Below are 20,975 nucleotides of genomic sequence, written 5' to 3'. Positions count from 1 at the left end.
CAGCCCTGCACCTGCTGCTCTGTGTTGGCGCCCAGGGTTGTGGACTGTGGGAAAGCAGGCATGGTGGCACCTGCCTGGGAGAGCCCCAGCTGCCCGAAGAGAGTCCCATGTGCCCGGAGAGAGAGCCCCACCTGCCCAGAGAGAGCCCCACCTGCCCGGGAGAGCCGCAGCTGCCCGGAGAGAGTCCCACCTGCCCAGAGAGAGCCCCACCTGCCCGGGGAGGGAGAGCCCCATGTGCCTGGAAAGAGAGCCCCACCTGCCCGGGGAGAGTCCCACCTGCCTGGGGAGAGTCCCACCTACCCAAAGGGAGCACCACCTGTCCGGGGAGAGTCCCACCTGCCCAGAGGGAGCCCCACCTGCCTGGGGAGAGTCCCACCTAACCGGAGGGAGCCCCACCTGCCCAATGCCACAAACCTATGTGTGGCTTTGGGGGTTGGGAGACAGCACAGCCCCACAGGCGGGTCACTGGGCAGAACCTAGGAAAGCGTAGCAGCTGGTACGTGTCCACCTTTGCTGGGTTCAGTCCCCCCCTCTGTGAAGTGCAAAGAGCGTGGTGGCTGGAAGCGTGAGATGGAGTGGAGTGAAGCCCCTGGGGGCCATGGGTCATCAGCCAGCACCGAATCCCTGTCTCTGTGGGGCTGGTGGCCCAGCCTGGGGAACTGCACCCCACTGCCAGGACAGCTTCTCCTGCTCATGCTTTTGCCCGTGTCTCTCAAAGCAGCCCAGAGCCACCGACACAGAACTATGGGGAGAAGAAACCTGGTCCCCGGGCTCAGGTATGGAGATGGGTGGCTGTGCCGGTTGGTGCGCTGGTGAAGACAGCGGATGAGCAGGGTTGGCCTGTTCGTGGAGGCGGGTGGATGCGTGGGTTGGCACATTCGGGAAGACGGGTGGATGCACAGGGTTGGCGCGTACATGGAGGCGGGTGACCGTATGGGCTGGTGCGTTCATGCTGGAGACACACTGGGGAGTCAGCATACAAGGCCGCTGGGGCTCAGAAGGCCCAGAATTGAGTCCCTCTCGTGAAACCGGTGACTGAGCACACGCTTCCTTCTCTGTGAAAGGGGGGTGCGGACACCAGCGGCACAGATGCTAAACCGGAAGCACTGCTGTGTAGGGGCTGCGGGCAGTGGGCAGGCCATCCCTTCCTGGCCTCCTCGTGTCCACCAGCTCCAGGAGGCCTCCAGTCTGCCCTTGCCTGCCCGGCTGACACCATGGAGCAGGCCTCTGCATGGGGACAGGCCCGGAGGTGGTGAAACAGCCAGGAGGAAAACACAGCCAGCCCCAGGCCTGACTCCTGCCTTGTAGATCCTCATTCAGCAGGGGATTGGGGCGCCCACACCCTCTCCCCAGGCGGGGGTGGCCTCTAGAGCAGGCTCCGCAGAGCAGGCTCCGCAGCCAGAGCACAGTGTGTTTCACACCCTGACGCCTTGGGAGGGAGTCTAAGCCCCTCCTCCCCCAGAACCAGCCCAACCTCCGGGCTCACTGTGCTCTGGGTGGCCAGTGTGGCTCCCTGCACCATAAAATTGACCTGCAAGGCAGGTCAGGCACCGTGCTGCATGCTTGTAATCCCAGTCAGTGCTTTGGGAGGCCGAGGCAGGAGAATCACATGAGCCTAGGAGTTTCAGCCTCCTACGCCATGCAACATAGTGAGACCCCGTCTCTCCAAAAATTAAAAATTAGGATGGGCATGGTGGTGCGCCTGTAATCCCCACACTTTTGGAGGCCAAGGCAGGAGGATCACTTGGGCCCAGAATTTCGTAACCAGCCTGGGCAACATAGTGAGACCCCGTCTCTACAAAACATTAAAACATTAGCAGGACACGGTGGTGCACTCCTGTAGTCCCAGCTACTTGGAAGGTCGAAGTGGGAGAATCACTTGAGCCGAGGAGGTTAAGGCTGCAGTGAGCTCTGATGGTGCCACTGCACTCTGACCTGGGTGCTAGAGCAAGACCCTATCTCCGAAAACAAACAAGCAAAAAAATTGATCTGCAGCCGTAGTCCCAGGGCAGGGAACACACAAGCCAGAAGAGATCTAGATGCCCTCCGTGTGGTAAGGAAAAGGCGGTGTGACTCATGCCTGTATTCAGCCAGCCGGTTTTGAGCACCTCCCCTTTGCTGAACACGTGGATGCCATGGGAGAGCTAGGCTTCTGCCTGCAGGGCCTGGACAGGGGAGATGGGGGCAGACTGGGGGAGATGGGGGGACGTGGAGTCAGACTGGGGGAGAGATTAGGGGCAGATTGGGGGAGATGGGGCAGACTAGGGGAGATGAGGGACATAGAGTCAGATTGGGGGAGAGATAGGGGCAGACTGGGGGAGATGGCAAATTGGGGAAGATGGGAGCAGATTGAGGGAGATGGGGGACACAGATTGGGGAGAGATGGGGCAGATTGGGGAGATGGCAGACTGGGGAAGATGGGGGCAGACTGGGGGAGATGAGGGGCATGGAGTCAGATTGGGGGAGCGATAGGGGGAGACTGGGGGAGGTGGGGACAGACTGGGGGGATGGGGACAGACTAGGGGAGATGGGGACAGACTGGGGGAGATGGGTCTATGGGGGCAGATTGGGGGAGATGAGAAGATAATGGAGGCAGATGGGGGAGATAAGTAGGGGGACGATGGGCGCTGGGTGGGGGCGGTCAGAGGCAAGTACGTGCAGCGACACTGCGCGGGGGCGGGGGGTGCGCGCTCCACGCCGTTCGCACAGTTGGACCGAAGGCCCGGGGCGGCCAGAGCAGCCCGGTCTGAGGGGCGGTGGGGCTGCAGCAGGGTCCACCCACGCCCTCCCAGCGCCGAAGCCCCGCCCCCGCTCTCCCACCCCCGCGCCGAGGTCCCGCCCCCGCGGGCGAGCTGGCGTCACCGTCCAGCCGGCTGGATCTGGTTCCAGCCGCGCCGGGCCGGCCGGGCATGCGCAGTGCGGGGGCGCTGCGGCTGCTGGAGGTGCGGACTGCGCGGTGCGCACTGCGGCCGCATCCGTGCCCCGGCGCCGTACGTGCCCGCGGGACCTGACAACCGGGGCAGAGGTCAGTGCTCGGGGCCGCGGCCGGACCGGTGCTGCAGGGAGGGGAGAAAAGGGGAGGGAAAGGGACGGGTCCTGCTCCAGCCCCGCCCCGCCCCGCGGCGACAGGTGGGCGCTCCCGCGGGAGGCCGTGGCGTCCGGGCGCTGCTGCGGGCCCCGCTCCGCTCTACAGACCCCGGGCCGACCGAGCAGCGCTTCTCGGGGCTCCGCTGCGCGCCGTTCCCCGGGCAGGCCCTGGACGGTCCCGCGCCTCCTCCCACTTACTCTCCTGGGGGCGCAGGGCCGGACCGCGGGTGGCGGGGTGGGGGTCCAGGCCCTGCGGGCGCTGCGACCCCTCGAGCGCCCCCGCAACCGGCCGCGCACCCCTGCACTGTGGGGGCGGGCCGGGCCCCCAGCCGCGATGCAGCAGCCCCTGGGGGAGACACGACCTCTGAGGACCCCGGGTGGTCTAGAGTCGCCGGCCGCCTCGTGATCCCTAGGAGGACCTGTGTCGCCCGCAGCGCCGCCTCGCCTCTCCCTGTGCCGGGGGAGAGGACCCCGTCGGGCGCCCGGAAGCCCGGGGCTTCCTTGGCTGGGGCGAGGCGGCCCCCCCATGGCGCGGTGGGTGCTAGTGTGAAGCTGTGTCCACTAAAGCAAAGACTCATAATGAAAACAGTCGGGTTAGCTTTACTCGGGAGCCTTCCTGAGGACTGCGGAGCGGGCCCGCAGCTCCTTCCAGAGGCTCCGCCGCTGCTGCGTCGGGGTCAGCCGGGTTTGGGTGGGTGGGAGAGCGCAGAGGTGTTTGGAGCGAGTCTTTTATCTTCCGAGGAGGCGGTGGCCCGGGCAGGTGGCGGCCCCACGCTGGTCCTGCGCTGTATCCTCGGACCTGCGCTGTATCCTCGGAGCGTCCTCAGCTGCGGCGTCCAGGCATCCGCACAGAGAGCCTGCTGCTGGGCCTCAGAGGGCTACAGAGACGGCAGGAATGGTGACCAGGAATGGTGACCATTGTTTCAGAGTCCTTTGGTTATGAGTAACTCACCGAATTGACAGTGTGATTTTTATGAGTTCGTTGTGTTCACTGAAGAGCTGTGGCAGAGTGAGAAAACCTAACACATACTTAGTTCCCAAATGTGAGTGTTTTCAACTATGTGTAACAACAAAATTGACGTAATGATCCACTTCACGGACGTTTAATTTTGATTCTGTCATTTCCTCATTTTAGAGGCGGTAAAATGTTTTGTTTTTTTCCCGTCGCTCAAACATCTTCGAGGCTCCTGCACGGCTGGTGCTGTGCCTCCGGGCCCAGGTGACCTCGTGGGGGAGAAGGAAGGAGCCTCTGAGATGAGAATGTAGTTTTGCTGTTTTCAGTTTATACTCAAAGCGCTGCAGTTTCCTGACACTACAGAGCACACCGGTCACGCCGGCAGGATGAAGCGCAGAGGCTGCCTGATGAAGTGGGCTGCGCGCTAGAAAATCCACGTGCGGAGTAGCTTGGTTCCTTCCACGGGGAGCGTGCCAGGCCCTCTCGGGCGCCGCAGGAGCCTCGCCTTCTGCACAGGCTTCGGAGCCAGGTGCTGGAGCGGCAGCGACTGAGGGGCGTGGATGTCTTTGCACGTTTCCCATGTGTTTTTCAAACGTTAATAACGTGATTTTCAGTAAAGTGGCAGAATCAGCATTGAAGAATGGGGAGCAAGTGCGAGCCGCTTTCCTGCGAGTGGTTGAGAAGCAGGCTTTGTGTGGTTGGCAGCGGCTGAGTGCCTAGCGGCTGCTCAGCCCTGCCCCTGCTGCCCCTGCGGGAGCCGCCTTCCCGGCTTAGAAACAACACTGCCTCCGACTGCTAGTTAGCGGCGGCCTCCACAGGGAAGCTGAGGCAGGTTCATGTTCTCACAGCTAGGAAGGACGTGGCCCTGGCAGGGAGCTGCAGCACAGCCTCTGGCAACACAGAAGCACTGCCCTGCTGGACCCTTGCCTCCCAGGTCAGCTGTTGCCCGCCCAGCAGCCGGAGCACTTGCTCGCATAGGCTCCTCAGCAGTGCCAGGTGCAGCTGGGCTCCACCCTCAACTGGCCCAATAGTAGCAAAAGAAACGAGAAGTGTCGTGAATTGTTAGACAGCATCCGTATGTTTAAGTTCAAATTAGAGCCGCCCAGCCACACGTGTGGATACAAAGCTGCCATTCAGTGGGGAGCCGGAGCCTAGGGGCCTGTGTCACTCCCCTGGATGTGGATGTGGGTGAAAGTCACCTAGAGGCCTTGCCAACATTCTGGGAGGTGACAAGGGGGCAGGGCCTCTGGGATCTGGGGTCAGGAGTTCCAGGAGGCTCGCTTCTGCTTCTGCCCAGCAGTTCACTGTTCCCTCCACGGCAGCTGAAGCTTCAGCTGCTGCGCGGCCCACCCGACCGGGGCAGAAGGGAGCCGTCCATCCCAGGCAGTGCCCTGGTGGGTGTCCGTCCTGTGGCAGACACTGGCCGTAGAGGCTGAGAAAGGAGAGAACCCCAGCCTGCCTCTGGAGGCCCAAGGGAGGCAGTGAAGGGCCCGAAGCTAGCGATGCAGGAGTTTCCAGAGCGCAGGGGAATACGGAGACCAGCCCTTAGCTCCACTGGGGAGCCACACAACCTCTGCCAGTGCTGAGTGGTTACAGGGCTCTGTTACCAGCCCCATTCCTCCTGGACGGGCGAGGTCGGTCCGCATCGCACCCACCAACCTCTTGTGCTCTGTGACCTCAGAATACACAAAGCTGTGTCCACAGGCCTCAGCGGCTGTGAGCCCCTCGCCTACACTGGGGGGATCCTCAGTTGACACCTGAGCCAGTGTCCTGTGCCCCAGTGGTGCCAGGACAGAGTCCCCGTCCCCGACCTGATTTGTGCACCTCCTCACTCACTGCCAGCACTGTCCCCCCACCAACAGGCTTGCTCAGTACAGCCCCAAACCCAAGTCCCTAGCACCCACACCCCAGTGAGTTTCCTGCGCCCTGTAGGCTCAGCTGCTTCTCATCCTCCGCCCACCTAGGATCCTTGGAACAGGGAGTGGTTCTTATTTAGGTCCCTGAGGTACCAGCTACAGGCTTCACTCTTAGCAGCCACCACCCCAGTGATGAAGCTGATAGCCTAAGCAGACTGGCCCCTGCAGAGCTCTGCGGGGAGGTACCTGACTTCTCCAGCCTCCACCCTGGCCCACAACTACCTCCAGGCCCAGAGCAGGGGATCCCAACCTGGCTGCCCCTGGGGCTGGGTCTCCAGCAGTCAGGACTGAGCTGCTGCTAGCTGCTGACTGGTTCCTTCTGGCTGGGCAGGTGTGGGGGGGGAAGGGGGCGCGTTTGCCCCATGTCCCCATCAGCTGCATCTCCACACCTTCCCTTGTGACACCTCTGACCAGAACAGACCAGGAATGTGGGAGGAGCCCCCACCTCTCCCCCAGCTCCCCGGGGTTGTCTTCTGTCTGCTCCTTTTGTCTTCCACACTGAAGAGTGTGCTCCAGCTGGAGATGGGCGTGCGTGGTGCTGGGAATGGACACCTGTGAAATGGTGGCGTGTGCATCAAGTCTAAATAGCTGTTCGCAGGTTCTTGGGGCTTTTTGTTTCCAGAAACCTGATCTGATCTTTATAGAAAGTGCTCCTCTGTACTCCAGCCTGGGTCTTCCTCCCGTCCAGGCCGGCAGCACTGTCTGACTCAGCGAGGAGAGGCTGAAACTAGAGAGCCCCTGGGAAGGCTCTTGAGGGCCAGGTGGCAGCGGGGAGGGTGGCTCTCGTTCCCTGCCCTCATCCTAGCGTTTAGCAGACTGCCCCACACCGCGGGTTTCCATTTTCACCCTTGGGTTAAGAGAAAAGCAGAAATAAAAAGTTTCTAATGTTGCTTGTGAAATTCAGCACTGGCCATCAAAGGCACCTGGGGCTCCCAGGTCTCTCCTGCCCCTATGGGGCTCCCACGTCTCTCCTGCCCCTATGGGTCCATTTCCTGCTGTTTGTTGCAACCCGCCTACATCGTTAGTGTGTGCAGCTGAACTCAAGCTGTTTAGGAAGCCCACGGGCAGGGCTCTGTGGGGCCCATTCCTGGTCCCACATCTCTGGCAAGGGCTCCCCTTGAGCTGAGGCTTCTGAGCTCCTCCAGGTGGGTGTAGGGAGGCAGGTCCCGCTGTCAGCCAAGCTGCAGGGTTTTTAAGAAGAAAGTGGGGGCTGCGCACCGTGGGCTCACACCTGTAATCCCAGCACTTTGGGAGGCTGGCCGGAAGGATCACTGTAGACCAGGAGTTTGAGAGCAGCCTTGGTCCTATCTCTAAAAAAATTTAAAAACTGGCCAGGCGTGGTGGCGCATGCCTATGGTCCTGGCTACTTGGGAGGCTGAGGTGGGAGAATTGCTTGAGCCCAGGAGGTCAAGGCTGTAGTGAGCTGTGATGATGCCACTGCACTCCAGCCTGGGCCACAGAGCAAGACCATGTGTCAACAAGAAAAAGCCTCTGTGGAAGGGCCTCCAGTCCCCTGGCCTGGGCTGCAGGGGCCGCTGCTCCAGCCCTGCCTTCTACATGTGCCAAGATGTGAGCAGTCACCCCGGAGATCCTCACCCCTTCTCTATAGAATGAGGAGTCAGGCTGCCAGGGATTGGGGTCTGAGCACATTGCTGTCTCTGTGTGTGTGTGTGTGTGTTTCTTGGGAAGAGGGCCCCATGGTCTTCGTCATGTTCTTCAGGGCCCAGTTGGAACGAGTTGGAATTTGGATGGGGAGAAATGTGGAGTAGGGCAGGAACCTCCTTCCTAGGAAGGAGCCTGCGGGGGACCCTGCATGGGGTCCCAGATTCCCAGGGGGCCTCAGGTGTGGTGTTAGAGGGGCGCTGGGGCTGGCAGTCTGTCCATGTCTTCAGCCTGGGTCTCGTGAGTTCAGGGAGTTTGAACCTGGGTGGAGAATGAACCCCTGTGTGTCTTCACTAACCTCCAGCTGACACGAGCTTCCGCAGATCCAGCAGTGGCGGGTGTGGGTGCTCCCCGTGCCATCTGTTGGGGACATCTCACATGTCACGCTCGGCCCATGTTGCAGCTGCAGGAGCCACCAGACCCTATAAATACTCGGATGCCCACATGTGCTCCTATGTATCTCCTGTGCCTGTGCATCAGGCCTCATGCGTTTAAAACGTCCCTCTGAGAAGGGGCCACAGGCAGGCGTCACCCATTGCCACGCCACCACGGCAGGAAGCGTCCCATGCTCCGCAGGGGTGGGGCGGCCGCTCTCCCTGTCCTCCAGGAGCTCACGTGTGCCTGCCTGTGAGCGCCTCGACGACAGAGCCGGCGCCCGCCCCAGTGTCTGCGCTGGGACCACAGAGTGGCCAGCTCACCGCGGAGACGTCACACTTTGTAGCAGCGCCTGGACTTATATGCGCTTCTGATATGATGTGTTTTAATCAGTACAAACGTGGAAGGGGGAGAGCGTGGGACGTTCCACTGGTGTCCTTGGGAGGAAGTAATGGGAGGGAGGACAGTTGGGGGGATTCACCTTTAAAGAATTTGAGAGCTTGTGTATTTTGTGGAATAACGGTAAATTAATCCCCGGTGTGTTTCTGATCATTAAGAAGACCCCATCGATGCTGTTGGTCGTGGGACTGTCATTTCACAGTGCGGATCCGAAGGTGGTCCTGGCTACTCTACGAGGGTTGCCCTGGGAGGAGGTGGTGGAGGGCACGTGGGCGTCCCATGTTCCCTCATGACGGCTGTCGCCTGTAGTTGCCTCAAAAGGCTTAATTAAAAAAACTCTTGTTTCTCAGAAAAAGCAGTTTATTACTGTGAGTTAACACTATGGAATTCTAATAATTGGGGTAATAAATCTGATTAAGGTTTTCTTTAAACTGGAACAGAATCCCTACAGGTGCCCCGTGAGAGGGCTGTGGGATGTGGGATGTGGGTCCGGGCTCCTGACCTTGGAACTCCTGGGTGGGGTCTGAGGCGATGCAGGAGACAGAGGAGCTCGTGGTCCAGGAGGCGCTGGTGGGTGGGGACATGCCTCCCCGAAGGCCTGCATCTGTCGTCGTGGGACGGGGGGCAGGGTGGGGTGACACAGGCCCCATGTGCACGTGTCCAGGGTTCCCGTCCTTCCCTCCTGAGCTGCCATCTCCACTGTGGCTCACCAACAGTGCAGCGAGGCTCCTGGTGGACTGAGGGTTGGTTGCCCTGTCCAGGCGGCCTCGAGTGCACCAGGACACAGCCTGTCCAGTGTGATCCAGGCACCACGCCTGTGGGCCGTCATCACCGTCACCTGGGTGTGCCGAGGGACTTGTGCTTTCCTGGATCGAATCGCATGAGCCAAGTCGGGGGAGCTGCCCCAGGTGCTCCTCGGGCTTCTGCTCCCCAGGACTCACGTTTGCACTCCAAAACCCAGTCTCCCCCCGCAGAAGGGCACGCGGCTTGAGTCCAGGAATTTGCGCATGTAGTTTTGAGCCCTGGACACTGGGCCCCGGAGCGCCTGGCCTTGTGTGCAATTGGGGGCGGGGGCGGAGAAGCTCGTACCTTGCCATCTGCAGCTGCCCACGGCGGTCATTTCACATGCTGGGGTTCTACACGAGATCCCACCAGAGAAGTCCTTGGGAAAGTTTGTAAGTATTGAGTCCGTGGCTTGTTTGCCGAGAAGAAGGTGCAGGAGGGTGTGTAGCTGTCTTGCTGTTCTCCACCCCGCTGTGCGGAGCCCTCCCCACCTCCCCTGCGATCCAGGGATGCTCCCCAAGGGCCTGACACAGCAACACTGGAGCCCTGGCCCCGTCACCCGGCTGGCACTGTAGGACAGCAGCACCTGCCTCACTGACACTGTCCCCTGCACGTCTACTGGACAGGGTCCAGGCCGGGTGACCCCTTGACCCGCACAGCAGGGCACGGCAGGCCGGGCTGGGGGGCGTCCTTCCCTGCAGCTCCGATTTGAGCAGGGAGCTCTTTATCTTCCCTCTGAGAGACAATGGGTCCTTTCTCTGCCAGTCTGTCCTCCGACAAGGCCACCGCTTCCCCAGGGAGCCTGAGCCTGGGGCCAGAGGCAGTGGCCCGACACCCACAGCATGAGGTGCATTGGGCCTGCGTGATCCTCAGACACGAGGCTTCTGAGTGGTCTGGGCTCTCCACAGACCCCACATCCTCAATGAAATGCGCAGAAGTCATCCAAGGTGCGTGGGTGGGTGCTGCTGTGCGCTGACGTGTGCTGCTGTGCACTGGTGTGCGCTGGCGTGACACCGGAGGGGGAGCGTGTTTTGTCTGGGATCCTTATGTGACACCTCAGACACTAGACAGTCCCGCCCGGACAGACGCTGGTCCAGGGTCACTGCAGGGCCCCGGCCGGGAGTATTTCCGTCTGGTCAGGTGACATTCGCATCACATGGGCGTTGCTCACAGAGGGGCCTCCGGAGGAAGGAGAGTGGCGGTCAGCACTCAGCCTTTGGCCTCGCTTCACTGTGGGTGAGGAGCTGCCCACCAAGGACGCTCAGGCCAGGTGTCAGGACACACTCCTGCCTTGGTGTCTCCATGAGGGCCGGGCATTAGGGGCCACACAGGCCGCAGCTTCAGTCCTTCTGACCCTCTGGGTTAGTCCTGGGTCCCCCCAACCCTCTGGGTCAGTCCTGGGTCCTCCCTGCTCTTCTGGGTCAGCCCTTCGTCCCCTCCCTGCCTTCTGGTCAGCCCTGGGTCTCCCCACTCTGCCCTCCTTTCTTAGGTGAAGGCTCTGCTCCCTTAGACTTGAGGGGACACGGGAAGGTCTGGCTGGAACAGAGGATTTTTTCTAAACCCTGAATCCAGAGTAGCGTGGATGCCTGTGGGCACTGGCAGCTGACAGCTTGCATGAGCCCAGCCTCCGCAGGGTCTCCCGATGGCCCAAACCCTGCTTATGAGACAGGGACTTGCACATTCCTCCCTGAGCCTCAGGTTGACAAAGAACTGAGGCCTGTTCCTGACCCCACCTCTCTTTCCTCACCCCCAGCCCCCCCACACACACCTGCTCTCACACCCGGGGGATAGGGAGCCCACACCTGCTGTCACATCCGGGGGGAGGGCAGGGAGCCCACACCTGCTGTCACACCCAGGGGAACAGGGAGCCCACACCTCTGCTCTCACACCTGGGGGACAGGGAGCCCACACCTGCTGTCACACCCGGGGGGAGGGCGGGGAGCCCACACCTGCTGTCACACCCAGGGGAACAGGGACCCCACGCCTCTGCTCTCACACCCGGGGACAGGGAGCCCACACACCTGCTTTCACACCTGGGGGGTACAGGGAGCCCACACACCTGCTGTCACACCCGAGGTACAGGGAGCCCACACCTGCTCTCACACCCAGGGGACAGGGAACCCACACTGGCTCTCACACCCAGGGGACAGGGAGCCCACACCGGCTCTCACACCCAGGGGACAGGGAGCTTACGCCTCTTCCTGACCCCACCTCTCTTTCCTCACCCCCTGGCACTCCCCTCCCCCACAATTTAGCAGGGACCCAGGAGCCACCAAGGCCACTTCCCGTCACATGTCCCTGGTGTGAGGCCGTGGCTGGGGAGGCTCATTCCCAGGCTGGAGAGACTGGGCAGGGGTCACTGTCCTTTCGGGCTGTTCTCAGAGCCCACAGCAATCCTGTCAGGCCCTGCCCAGTAACGCGGCCCCCACACAGGACCTGCTGGACCAAGGCTGCCTGCTCCTCCCAGCCCCGGAGTTCTCACCGCACAGCCTACACCCCTGTGCTCAGTGCACTGAGTCAGCACATCCCTGCAGGGCAGGGAGGACCCGCAGGGAAGAAGGGGCTGTAGACGGAATCGGTGCCGGGATCTGAGATCCGGACTCAGGCTGGGACAAGGTGAGACCAACCCAAACGTTGCCATGGCCGGCGGCCGACATACCCTTCTCGGGGCTCATTTCTGTGTATGTGATGTTCACAGTCGTCACTTAGGAAAATTCAGAACCTTGAAGATTGGTGTCCAGTGCAGGAACCTGGTGCCAGAGTTGTGCCAGGCCGGCTTTATGGAGCGCCGCGTGTTTCTCCCGTGTTTCCTGTTGGCTTAAACTCAGAAACCTGGAAAATGATGATGGTTTTATTTTTGCCGGTTCTTTTGGTTGGGATGCGACTAGCACGTGTTACCCGCCTCGGACATCTGCAGAAAGAGCCAGTGCATTGTGGCATCTCACGCTGGGAGCACGGCTCACGACGGGCCTGTGTCACACAGATGGACAGGCGAGGTGGGCGGAAGGGAGCCTTTGGGGCTCTGCTGCCTCAGTCAAGTCTACAGGAACCTTTTCAAATCAAATGATTGTCATTCTTCTATGTGTCTCTTGCCAGGAGTTATAGGCGTAAAGGAAAAACAGTTTTCATGCGGTTGTATTGTCTCAAACAGTGTCAGCTTCTCTGTAAGAATCTCAGGGCTCTCTCCTCTGGAAGCTGCCGTGGCCACTGATCCACTTTGCTCCTCCCAGCCTGTAGAGTTTGGCTCTGGTTTGTTTTCAGTGTGTTTGCTGAGTACAGGGAACATTTTCATTGCCTGATGGTAAGGATTTCGTGTTTAACTGCGCGTGTGCCGCGTTGCTTGAGGTAGTCTGTGAAAGTGTTCACGTTGTAAAATACAGTGTAGGCGCAGTGACAGGCCGTGTCACCATCCCAGTCCTAGGGTTGCAGTTTATCTGTGTGGGTGCATGTCCTGTATGAAGCTTTTCATGCCCATTGAATTGTTCTATGCGTTTTCTTTTGTTTTTATTTTATTTTATTTTATTTTATTTTTTTTTTTTGAGACGGAGTCTCGCTCTGTCGCCCAGGCTGGAGTGCAGTGGCCGGATCTCAGCTCACTGCAAGCTCCGCCTCCCGGATTCACGCCATTCTCCTGCCTCAGCCTCCCGAGTAGCTGGGACTACAGGCGCCCGCCACATCACCCGGCTAGTTTTTTGTATTTTTTTAGTAGAGACGGGGTTTCACCGGGTTCGCCAGGATGGTCTCGATCTCCTGACCTTGTGATCCGCCCGTCTCGGCCTCCCAAAGTGCTGGGATTACAGGCGTGAGCCACCGCGCCCGGCCTATTTTTTTTTTTTTTGAGACGGAGTCTCGCTCTGTCGCCCAGGCTGGAGTGCAGTGGCCGGATCTCAGCTCACTGCAAGCTCCGCCTCCCGGGTTTACGCCATTCTCCTACCTCAGCCTCCCGAGTAGCTGGGACTACAGGTGCCCGCCACCTCGCCCGGCTAGTTTTTTGTATTTTTTAGTAGAGACGGGGTTTCACCGTATTAGCCAGGATGGTCTCGATCTCCTGACCTCGTGATCCGCCCGTCTCGGTGCTGGGATTACAGTCTTGAGCCACCACGCCCGGCCTCTATGCGTTTTCAAATGTAATCCTGAAGACATCTAACCGCAGGGAAGAGAATGTGTAGCTGGAATTTTTATTTTTCTATACTTCATTTGAGTGTCTGTATGTCGTCAAGTCTGAAATGCTGGAGACTGTCCTAGCATTGAGATAGGGTGACTGTACTTTTATACGGTTTTCTGCTTGCACTGGGATGGTCCAGAGATGCCGGCTTTAGACATTACACATCTGTGACAGGCCAGTGCTTCCTTCCACAGGGCCCGTCCCATCTGTGTCCGAAAGCCGTCATGTTAGGAGAGAGACTCTTGTCCTGACAGTGTCGGCTCAAAGCCTCCCAGCACACCTCTTCCTGGAGAGTGGCCCAGCCTGCAGGGTCTGTGGGGTGGACCCTGGGCCTAGAGGGGCTCCAGCGGGCCCAAAGTCTGCCCCTTCCCAGAATCCTGGAGCCGGCAGGAGCCTGGAGTGAGCCCTGGCCACTGCGCCAGGCTTTGCGTCCTAGGCCTGAAACTCAAGTCCGTAGAAGTGACCCTCACAGGCTTTTTGAGACTTGGATTTTTTTTTTTTTTTTGAGACGGAGGCTCGCTCTGTTGTCCAGGCTGGAGTGCAGTGGCGTGATATTGGCTCACTGCAAGCTCCGCCTCCCGGGTTCACGCCATTCTCCTGCCTCAGCCTCCCAAGTAGCTGGGACTACAGGCGCTGCCACCACGCCCGGCTAATTTTTTCTTTTTGTATTTTTGAGTAGAGACGGGGTTTCACCGTGTTAGCGAGGATGGTCTCCATCTCCTGACCTCGTGATCCGCCCGCCTCGGCCTCCCAAAGTGCTGGGATTACAGGCATGAGCCACCACGCCTGGCCGACACTTGGATTGTTTTAAAAAGTTTTTGGTGTGTACTTAGGTAATTTACAAGCCCTTGGGGCAACTTTGGGAGCTCTATGTGATGATAGTGGCAAGTTTGCTAAAAGTGTTTGCCAATGAAACCCCACGTTCTTTGGAGGGGCGGCACGTGGGTGGCAGTTGGAGAAAGTTGTCCGCTGCTCATCCGTGGGTGACAGCCATCCTGCCTTGCTTACCTGTGCTCTCCGGGCCAGAGACTGTGCAGGCCAAGCAGAGGCAGCGCGGGTCCTGGCGGCCCCACCACCCTCCCGCACTGCCCCCACTCCCCCTGGCCCTGCTGCGGACTGTGCCCTCCAGCCTGCCCGAACCTGCTGCCCCCCAGCCCCCTCCAGCTTGCACCCTCCCGGGGCCCGCCTGTGTCATCCCAAGATAGCTGGGGCCACTCACGTCATGGTCACAGCCTTGGGGAATCGCTTGGTCCAGGACAGCGAGCGTGAGCACAGGGCAGCCGACGGCATGGAGTGGAGCCGGGCACCCCAAGGCAGCGAGCGTGAGCACAGGGTGGCCGACGGCACGGAGTGGAGCCAGGCACCGCCGAGGCCCCGTGGCTGTCTGGGCGTGGCTCCCTCACTCCACCTGCCTCTGCGTCTTCTGTTGAGGCCCAGCACAGAAATGGGAGTTTGGGGTTTTTCAGCTGAAATCATTTCCGGGGTTCATCGGTGACTTAGGAGAAGTTAAAGGTGCACTGGCCAGTGTCAGGTACAGCCCAGGGCAGTTGGTGGCGCTCCTGAGCTTCCTGCCTCGTGGCCACAGTGGCTGCCTCAGGAGCACGGGACTTGGGCTGTGACTCCTGTCAGCTCGGGAGTGCCGGTGGCCAGAAGCAAGGGTGGGTGTGAAGGAAGCTGCTTCCACAGTGTCCAGGCTGGTGCCTGACACAAGAAACATCCCCGCGCAGGGCACTCGGGAAACCTTCGAGAAACAGCGGGGCCTGCAGGTCCCCCGCTTGGCCCCTGTATGGGACGGCCTGGGTCCCCCTCGCCATCCATCCCAGGCCAGCGCCTGCGTTGCTGTTGCCCACAGCCTTGGCCCTGTTCTCACCGCTCTGGCCACCAACCTGGGACCCTGCTACAGGGCCTGCCCACCTGCTCAGGGCCTCTCCAGGTGCCCCACACATGTGGGCTGACAGGCCCTTGGCCACTGCGGCGGCCCCTCTGCAACCCTAACAGTGTTATGGACTTTGGCCTGCGTCATCAGCGGCGGCCTGCGTGGCCCACAGGGTGGGGGCAGAGGCTGGGCCTGTGCCAGGAGGGGTTTTGTGTTTCAGGGCCAGGTGTTCTGCTGTGCCTGCCCCGTTGGCAGCTGTGGGCCTAGGAGGTAGACGTGGAGCTGGTTGGAGCCGGTCAGTCACCAGGCTCCCCTGGGGGTGTCCACATCCCTACCATGAAAATACTCGCTTCTCAGAGCCCTGCAGGCCTGGCCTGGTGGGTCTCAGAGCCTCCCACCTGTGTGTATGGGCGGCCCAGGCCTTGCCACCAGGACTGTTCAGCCTCTCTGTGCCGGGCACCTGCCCGGGTGGGTGCCCCTCGCCCCCCAGGCCTTGCCTCTTGCTATGGACCCCCTGCAGGCTCTAGGGGTGCGGCTGTGGGTGTGTCGGCGTGGGAGTGTGTGGGTGGGTGGGTGTGGGGGTGTAGGTATTTGTAAATGGGTGTGTGGGTGTGGGTGTGTTGGGTGGGTGTGTGGGTGTGTTTGGGTATCTGGGTGTTTGTGGGTATCTGTGGGTGTTTGTGGGTGTCGGTGTGTGTCTGGGTATGGGTGTCTATGGGTGGGTGTGTGGGTATCGGTGTGGGTGTTTATGGGTGTCTGGGTGTGGTGTCTGGGTGTGTGGGTGGGTGTGTAGGTGTCTGGGTGTGTGGGTATCAGTGAGTGTGTTGGGTGTGTGGGTGTCTGGGTGAGTGGGTGTGGGTGGGTGTGGAGTCTGGGTGTGGGTGGGTGTGTAGGTGTGGGTGTGTGGGTGTCTGGGTGTGCGTGTTTGTGGGTATCTGGTGTGTGGGTGTCTGTGGGTGTGTTGGGTGTGTGTGGATGTGTTTGGGTATCTGAGTGTGGGTGTCTGCGGGTGTTTGGGTGTCTGTGGGTGTCTGGTCGTGTGTGGATTTGTTGGGTATATGTGGGTGGGTCTGTGCGTGGGTGTGTGTGGGTGTCGGTGTGTGGGTGTTTGGGTGTGGATTTGTTGGGTGTGTGGGTGTCTGCATAGGTGTCTGAGTGTTGTGTGTGGGCATATGTGGGTGTGTAGGTGTGAGTGGGTGTGGTGGGGGGTGTGGATGTGGGTGTGGGGGAGTGTCTGGGTGTCAGTGTCTGGTGTGTTGGGTGTGGGTGGGTGTGGGTATGTCTAGGTGTGTTTGGGTATATGTGGGTGTGAGTGGGTGTGTGGTGTGTGTGCGTGGGTGTCTGGGTGTGGGTGTATGTGAGTGGGTGTCTGTGGGTGTGTTGGGTGTGTTGGGTGTGGGTCGGTTTGGGTGTGTGGGTATCTAGGTGTGTGTGGGTGTATCTGGGTATATGTAAGTGTGGGTGTGTGCATGGGTGGGTGTGTGGGTGTGGGTGTATGTGAGTGGGTGTCTGGGTGTCTGTGGGTGTGTTGAGTGTGGGTCGGTTTGGGTGTGTAGGTGTGTGTGGGTGTATCTGGGTGTATGTAAGTGTGGGTGTATGCGTGGGTGGGTGTGTGGGTGTATGTGGGTGTGGGTGTATGTGGGTGTGTGGGTGTGGTATGTGGGTGGGTGGGTGTAGTGTGGGTGGGTGTATGTCGGTGTGGGTGTGTTTGTGGATGTGTGTGAGTCAGTGTGGGAACATGGGTGAGGGATGGGGGCTGTGTTTGGCTGTCAGGGGTGAGTCTGTGAATGTGTGTCTGTGTTGGGGGGTGGGTTGCATATATAACTGTTGGTGGGGGGGCCTTGCCTCACTTTACTTTGCTCTCCCTGGGGTGGGATGCACAGGTGTGGGCTGTACGTGCCCAGCCTCCCTTCCTGGAAGCCCTGGCTCGTGGTGGGCGGTGCCTGGTTCTGATTCCCACGCCCCAAACCATTTCCCTGGGCTCCTGGCCTTGCCCAGAGTCTACACTGATGTTCTGACTTTTTCCAGGAAAGATGAAGCGTGTGGACAGTGGCTGGGGTCACCTCGTGGTCACCCTGTGGCCCAGCTGCCCCGGCTCTGACGCTTTGTGCCATCCACTTCTTTTGTTAATTAGGGGAAGGTGGGCAAGACGGAGGGCCTGTGCTTTCCTGGCAAGATGTGGCTGGAGACACATTGTCACAGCGGGCCCTCTCCCTCCCTCTGGGGTCCTGGTCGCCCTCCCTGTCCCCAGCCTGCAGCCCAGGCGGAGCCAGGTGGCCAGTGACCTGCCCGAAAGCAGCAGGCCCCAAGCACCAACCTCGGGATTTGGGTCATGTCCCGGGCCAGCGCCTGGCTTGTGTGATAACAGGCACAGGCAGGTCTTCACCCCTCCCTGCGGACCAGCCCAGATCTTCCCACGCCCTGCGGGGTGGGGCAGGGCCTCACAGAGCCTCTAGAGGCAAGAGTCTGTGGGAGGTGGATGGGGGTGGGGAAGGGGCCTCTGGGCCGTTAGCCCTGGCACCTGGCGCCTGCCCGCGGGACTGGCCATCCTCACGTGACCTGGCTGTCTCTTTGTTGTAGCACAGGCTCAACAGGATGGTGTCGACCAGGGCCGGGCCCGGTGCTTGGGGACAGAGCCTTTGGCCACTACCAAGGCGAGGGTGGGCTCGGGAAGCCCCAGGCAGCGCACCTGTCTCTGGCTACCCTCCATTTCCAAAGCCTAATGTGTTCCTTGATTTTCAGGGAGGAGCTGTGCTCAGGCCTGTGCCGGACGCAGAGCTGGAGCTGTCCCCAGAAGAGCAGAGGGTCCTGGAAAGGAAGCTGAAAAAGGAACAGAGAAAAGAGGAGAGGCAGCGTCTGCGGGAGGCAGGCCTTGCAGCCCATCACCCGCCGGCCAGGCGCTCGGGAGCTGAGCTGGCCCTGGACTACCTCTGCGCGTAAGCGGCCCTGCCCCACGTAGTTTTGTCCCAGGCATGTGTCTCCACCCTTGCCCGAGGGGGTCGCAGCCTTCACCCGCACACACTGTGTGGAAGGTTCTAGAGTAGTGGGGCATTAGCATTCATGCCAGACCTGTGCTGCCGCCACTGACTTTTCTGTCTGAATGGCTCAGAGCCTTCAGGAACTTTCAGGGGCGGCAGCAGAGCTGCCACCTGTGCAGGGGTTGCCCGAAACTGTGCTCTTAGAAATGGGTCCGATGGTGAACCTCGTCCCAGCCATGCTCACCTCAGGAAGAATCCAAGCCTGGGTGCTCCTTGGATGCGGGGGTGAGGAGGAGGGAACTCGGGGTGGCCTTCAGCCCTCACTCACAGTGACAGGAGGTGCCATTGCCTCCCGAGAGCGGGGAGACGGGGATCGTGAGGTGCCAGGCTCAGGACGCCATCTCCCTGGCTGCCTGCGACGTTGCTGGGTGGATGATGCAGGATTGCAGAGGTCAGAGGCTTTGGCGTGGGCTCCACAGCCTTGCGGGCCGTGGCCACCTCCCCGGCGCTCAGCAGCACAGGCTGCTGCCCGTTTCTGTCCGCTCCGTCGGTCTCCCTGAGTGCTGACTGCGCCTAGGGTAAGGAATGTCACAGCATCTGTGTGGCTGGCTTTCTCAGAGACAAGAACTGGGTCCGGTCCCTGTGATGGGGTCACCCTGAGGGGCAGGGGGTCCTATGGGGGGTGCTGGCTCTGCCCAGGAGGACAGACTCCAGCCGCACCTCTGTGGGAGCCCCTCAGAGAGACGACGCCCGGTGCGGCTGTGCAGCTGGCAGAATGAACAGCGGGGCCTGCATGGATGTGCACACTGCATGCACACATGTGTGTTGTATATACTGCGTGTGTGCACTTGTGTGTGCATGTGTATACGTGTGTTGTATATACGTGTATGTGCACATGTGTATATGTGTGCGCATGTGTATATGTGTGTGTGCGCATGTATACATATTGTGAATATGTGTGTGCATGTGTACGTGTGTGCATGTGTGTTGTGTATACGTGTGTGCGTGTGTACACATGTGTATATGTATGCAGGCGTGTGCATGTATGTGTTGTGTATATGTGTGTACGTGTGTTGTGTATACGTGTGTGCACATGTGCTTACGTGTGTTGTGTATGTGTGTGCATGCGCTTATACGTGTATTGTGCATACGTGTGCGAGCGTGTGTATACGTGTGTGCATGTATATACGTGTTATGTATACGTGTGTGCATATGTACGTGTGTGCATGTGTGTATATGCGTGTGCACGCATGTGTATACGTGTGTTGTATAACCATGTGTGCATGTGTGTTTATATGTGTGTGTGTGTGGACGTGTGTGTTGTGTGTGCATCCCCAGGACGACCTTCCACCTGCAGGAGAGGGGCTCTTGGCCACCCTGCACCAGGCTCAGCGCTGGGCTCAGGAAATGGGGAAGGGGGGTGAGCCTCCTGCTTCTCAGAGCTTAGGCTGCCTTGGAGGGTTGCAGAAGGAGCTCAGCCATAGCGTTGGGTGAATCCGGCTGGAACCAGTTGAGTCATCATGGGTCTCTGCACCAGTCAGTTCTCTGGAGCCTTAGCTTCCCCCTCCCTGGGGAACGTGGGGCTGAGGCCAGGTGCCTAGGGCTACCCCAAGAGCTCTTTCCTGCTCCGAGAATGTGCGTGGCCCAGGGGACAGTGCTGGCTGTGGTGTGAGGCCGCTGCCTCCTGTACCCACTCCTGCTTCTCGGCAGGCAGGGTCACAGGCCACCTCAGGGTCAGTCGCTGTAGACAGAGGGGGCTTTGGAGGCCGTTGGTACAGCGCCTTGAGCCCAGGTGTGGGTGGGGTGTGGGCTGGACAGAGGAGTGGCTGGACACAGGCCTGGAAGGCGCCACCACAGGAATGGACCGTGGGCTCCCTGTGGGAGGCAGAGGGCGACTGGGGCCTGCAGCTGTGCCACCTGCACCCTTCCTGTTTCCACCAGCAGGTGACTCTGTTCTGGACCTGCCCTGACGCCTGGGGCGAGCGGGGAGCAGAGGTGGGCGGGGTTTGTCCTCCTTCCTCCCCGCGTCTGCCGGCGCCTTCGGCTGCTCTCAGTGTGGGCTCTGTTAGCACGAGGGGGACGTTGGGGACGTGGGCAGGAGGGGGGACCAGCCGCTCCACAGCATGGTTGCCACTCCCTGGTCTTCACCCTGGGGGTGCCCTGGCTCCCCTTCCGTGATCGCACACCCTCCGAGCTCCCCACAGGAACGTCCTGGGTGCCTGGGAGCCCGCCCTGCTCCCATCCTCAGCCTCACCCTCCTCTCACCCTCTGGGACCTTCCCGTGGCCCCCTCGTGCTACTCGCAACCCTGAAGCAGCAAGTCTTGTGCGGAGGCACTGTGTCCTGGATGTGGGAGGAGGGGGGACCCTTACTCCTGAGAAACAAAGCAGCCCCTTCCCGGGCGCGCCACACACCAGGGGGCCAGCCACAGACACGGGCACCCAGGCAGGAGCTTGTCCTCTTTCCTGGGGGTCTCCAAGGGCGCCCGCAAGCCCAGCCGCATCTGCTGCCAGATCAGAGCCCACGTGGATGTGTGGGGCCCACGGTATCCCTGGCAACTCAGGGTTTTCCAAAGAGAGGAAGCCAAGGGATTCCCACAAGGGAATGCCCTTAGCCTGGGGGCTGCTGGGGACCATCGGCCACACCACGGCTGGCCCACCACAGAGCCCCCAGCACAGGGGCAGAGGTGAAAGTAGATGCCCCTGAGTTGTCCTCCCCCTGCAGAGGCCCTGGGCTGGCACTCAGGAAGGACGTGCTGGCCGCCGTGGCCCATGGCCATC

At 60.4% G+C, this 20,975-nt stretch overlaps 1 protein-coding gene and 1 long non-coding RNA gene across 3 annotated transcripts in view; both read left to right on the top strand.

Moving 5' to 3' along the window:
• Positions 1 to 20,975, top strand: part of C3H7orf50 (chromosome 3 C7orf50 homolog) — a 126,233-nt gene that overhangs the window by 98,118 nt on the left and 7,140 nt on the right. The window contains exon 3 of one of the 2 annotated variants that reach the window (XM_025379312.1): positions 17,961 to 18,154. In XM_025379312.1, the coding sequence (XP_025235097.1) occupies positions 17,961 to 18,154 (194 nt within the window). Of the gene's footprint in view, positions 1 to 17,698; positions 18,155 to 20,975 lie in introns of those variants that run through there. The other variant, XM_025379311.1, reaches the window with a different exon arrangement.
• Positions 2,852 to 6,861, top strand: LOC112620595. Its single transcript, XR_003118553.1, has 2 exons — positions 2,852 to 3,025; positions 4,271 to 6,861. It is a non-coding gene; the product is annotated as an uncharacterized LOC112620595 (long non-coding RNA).

The sequence above is a fragment of the Theropithecus gelada genome, chromosome 3, assembly GCF_003255815.1.
Source record: "Theropithecus gelada isolate Dixy chromosome 3, Tgel_1.0, whole genome shotgun sequence".
NCBI classification, from domain to species: Eukaryota; Metazoa; Chordata; class Mammalia; order Primates; family Cercopithecidae; genus Theropithecus; species Theropithecus gelada.
This window is presented reverse-complemented; position numbering and strand designations above follow the sequence as displayed.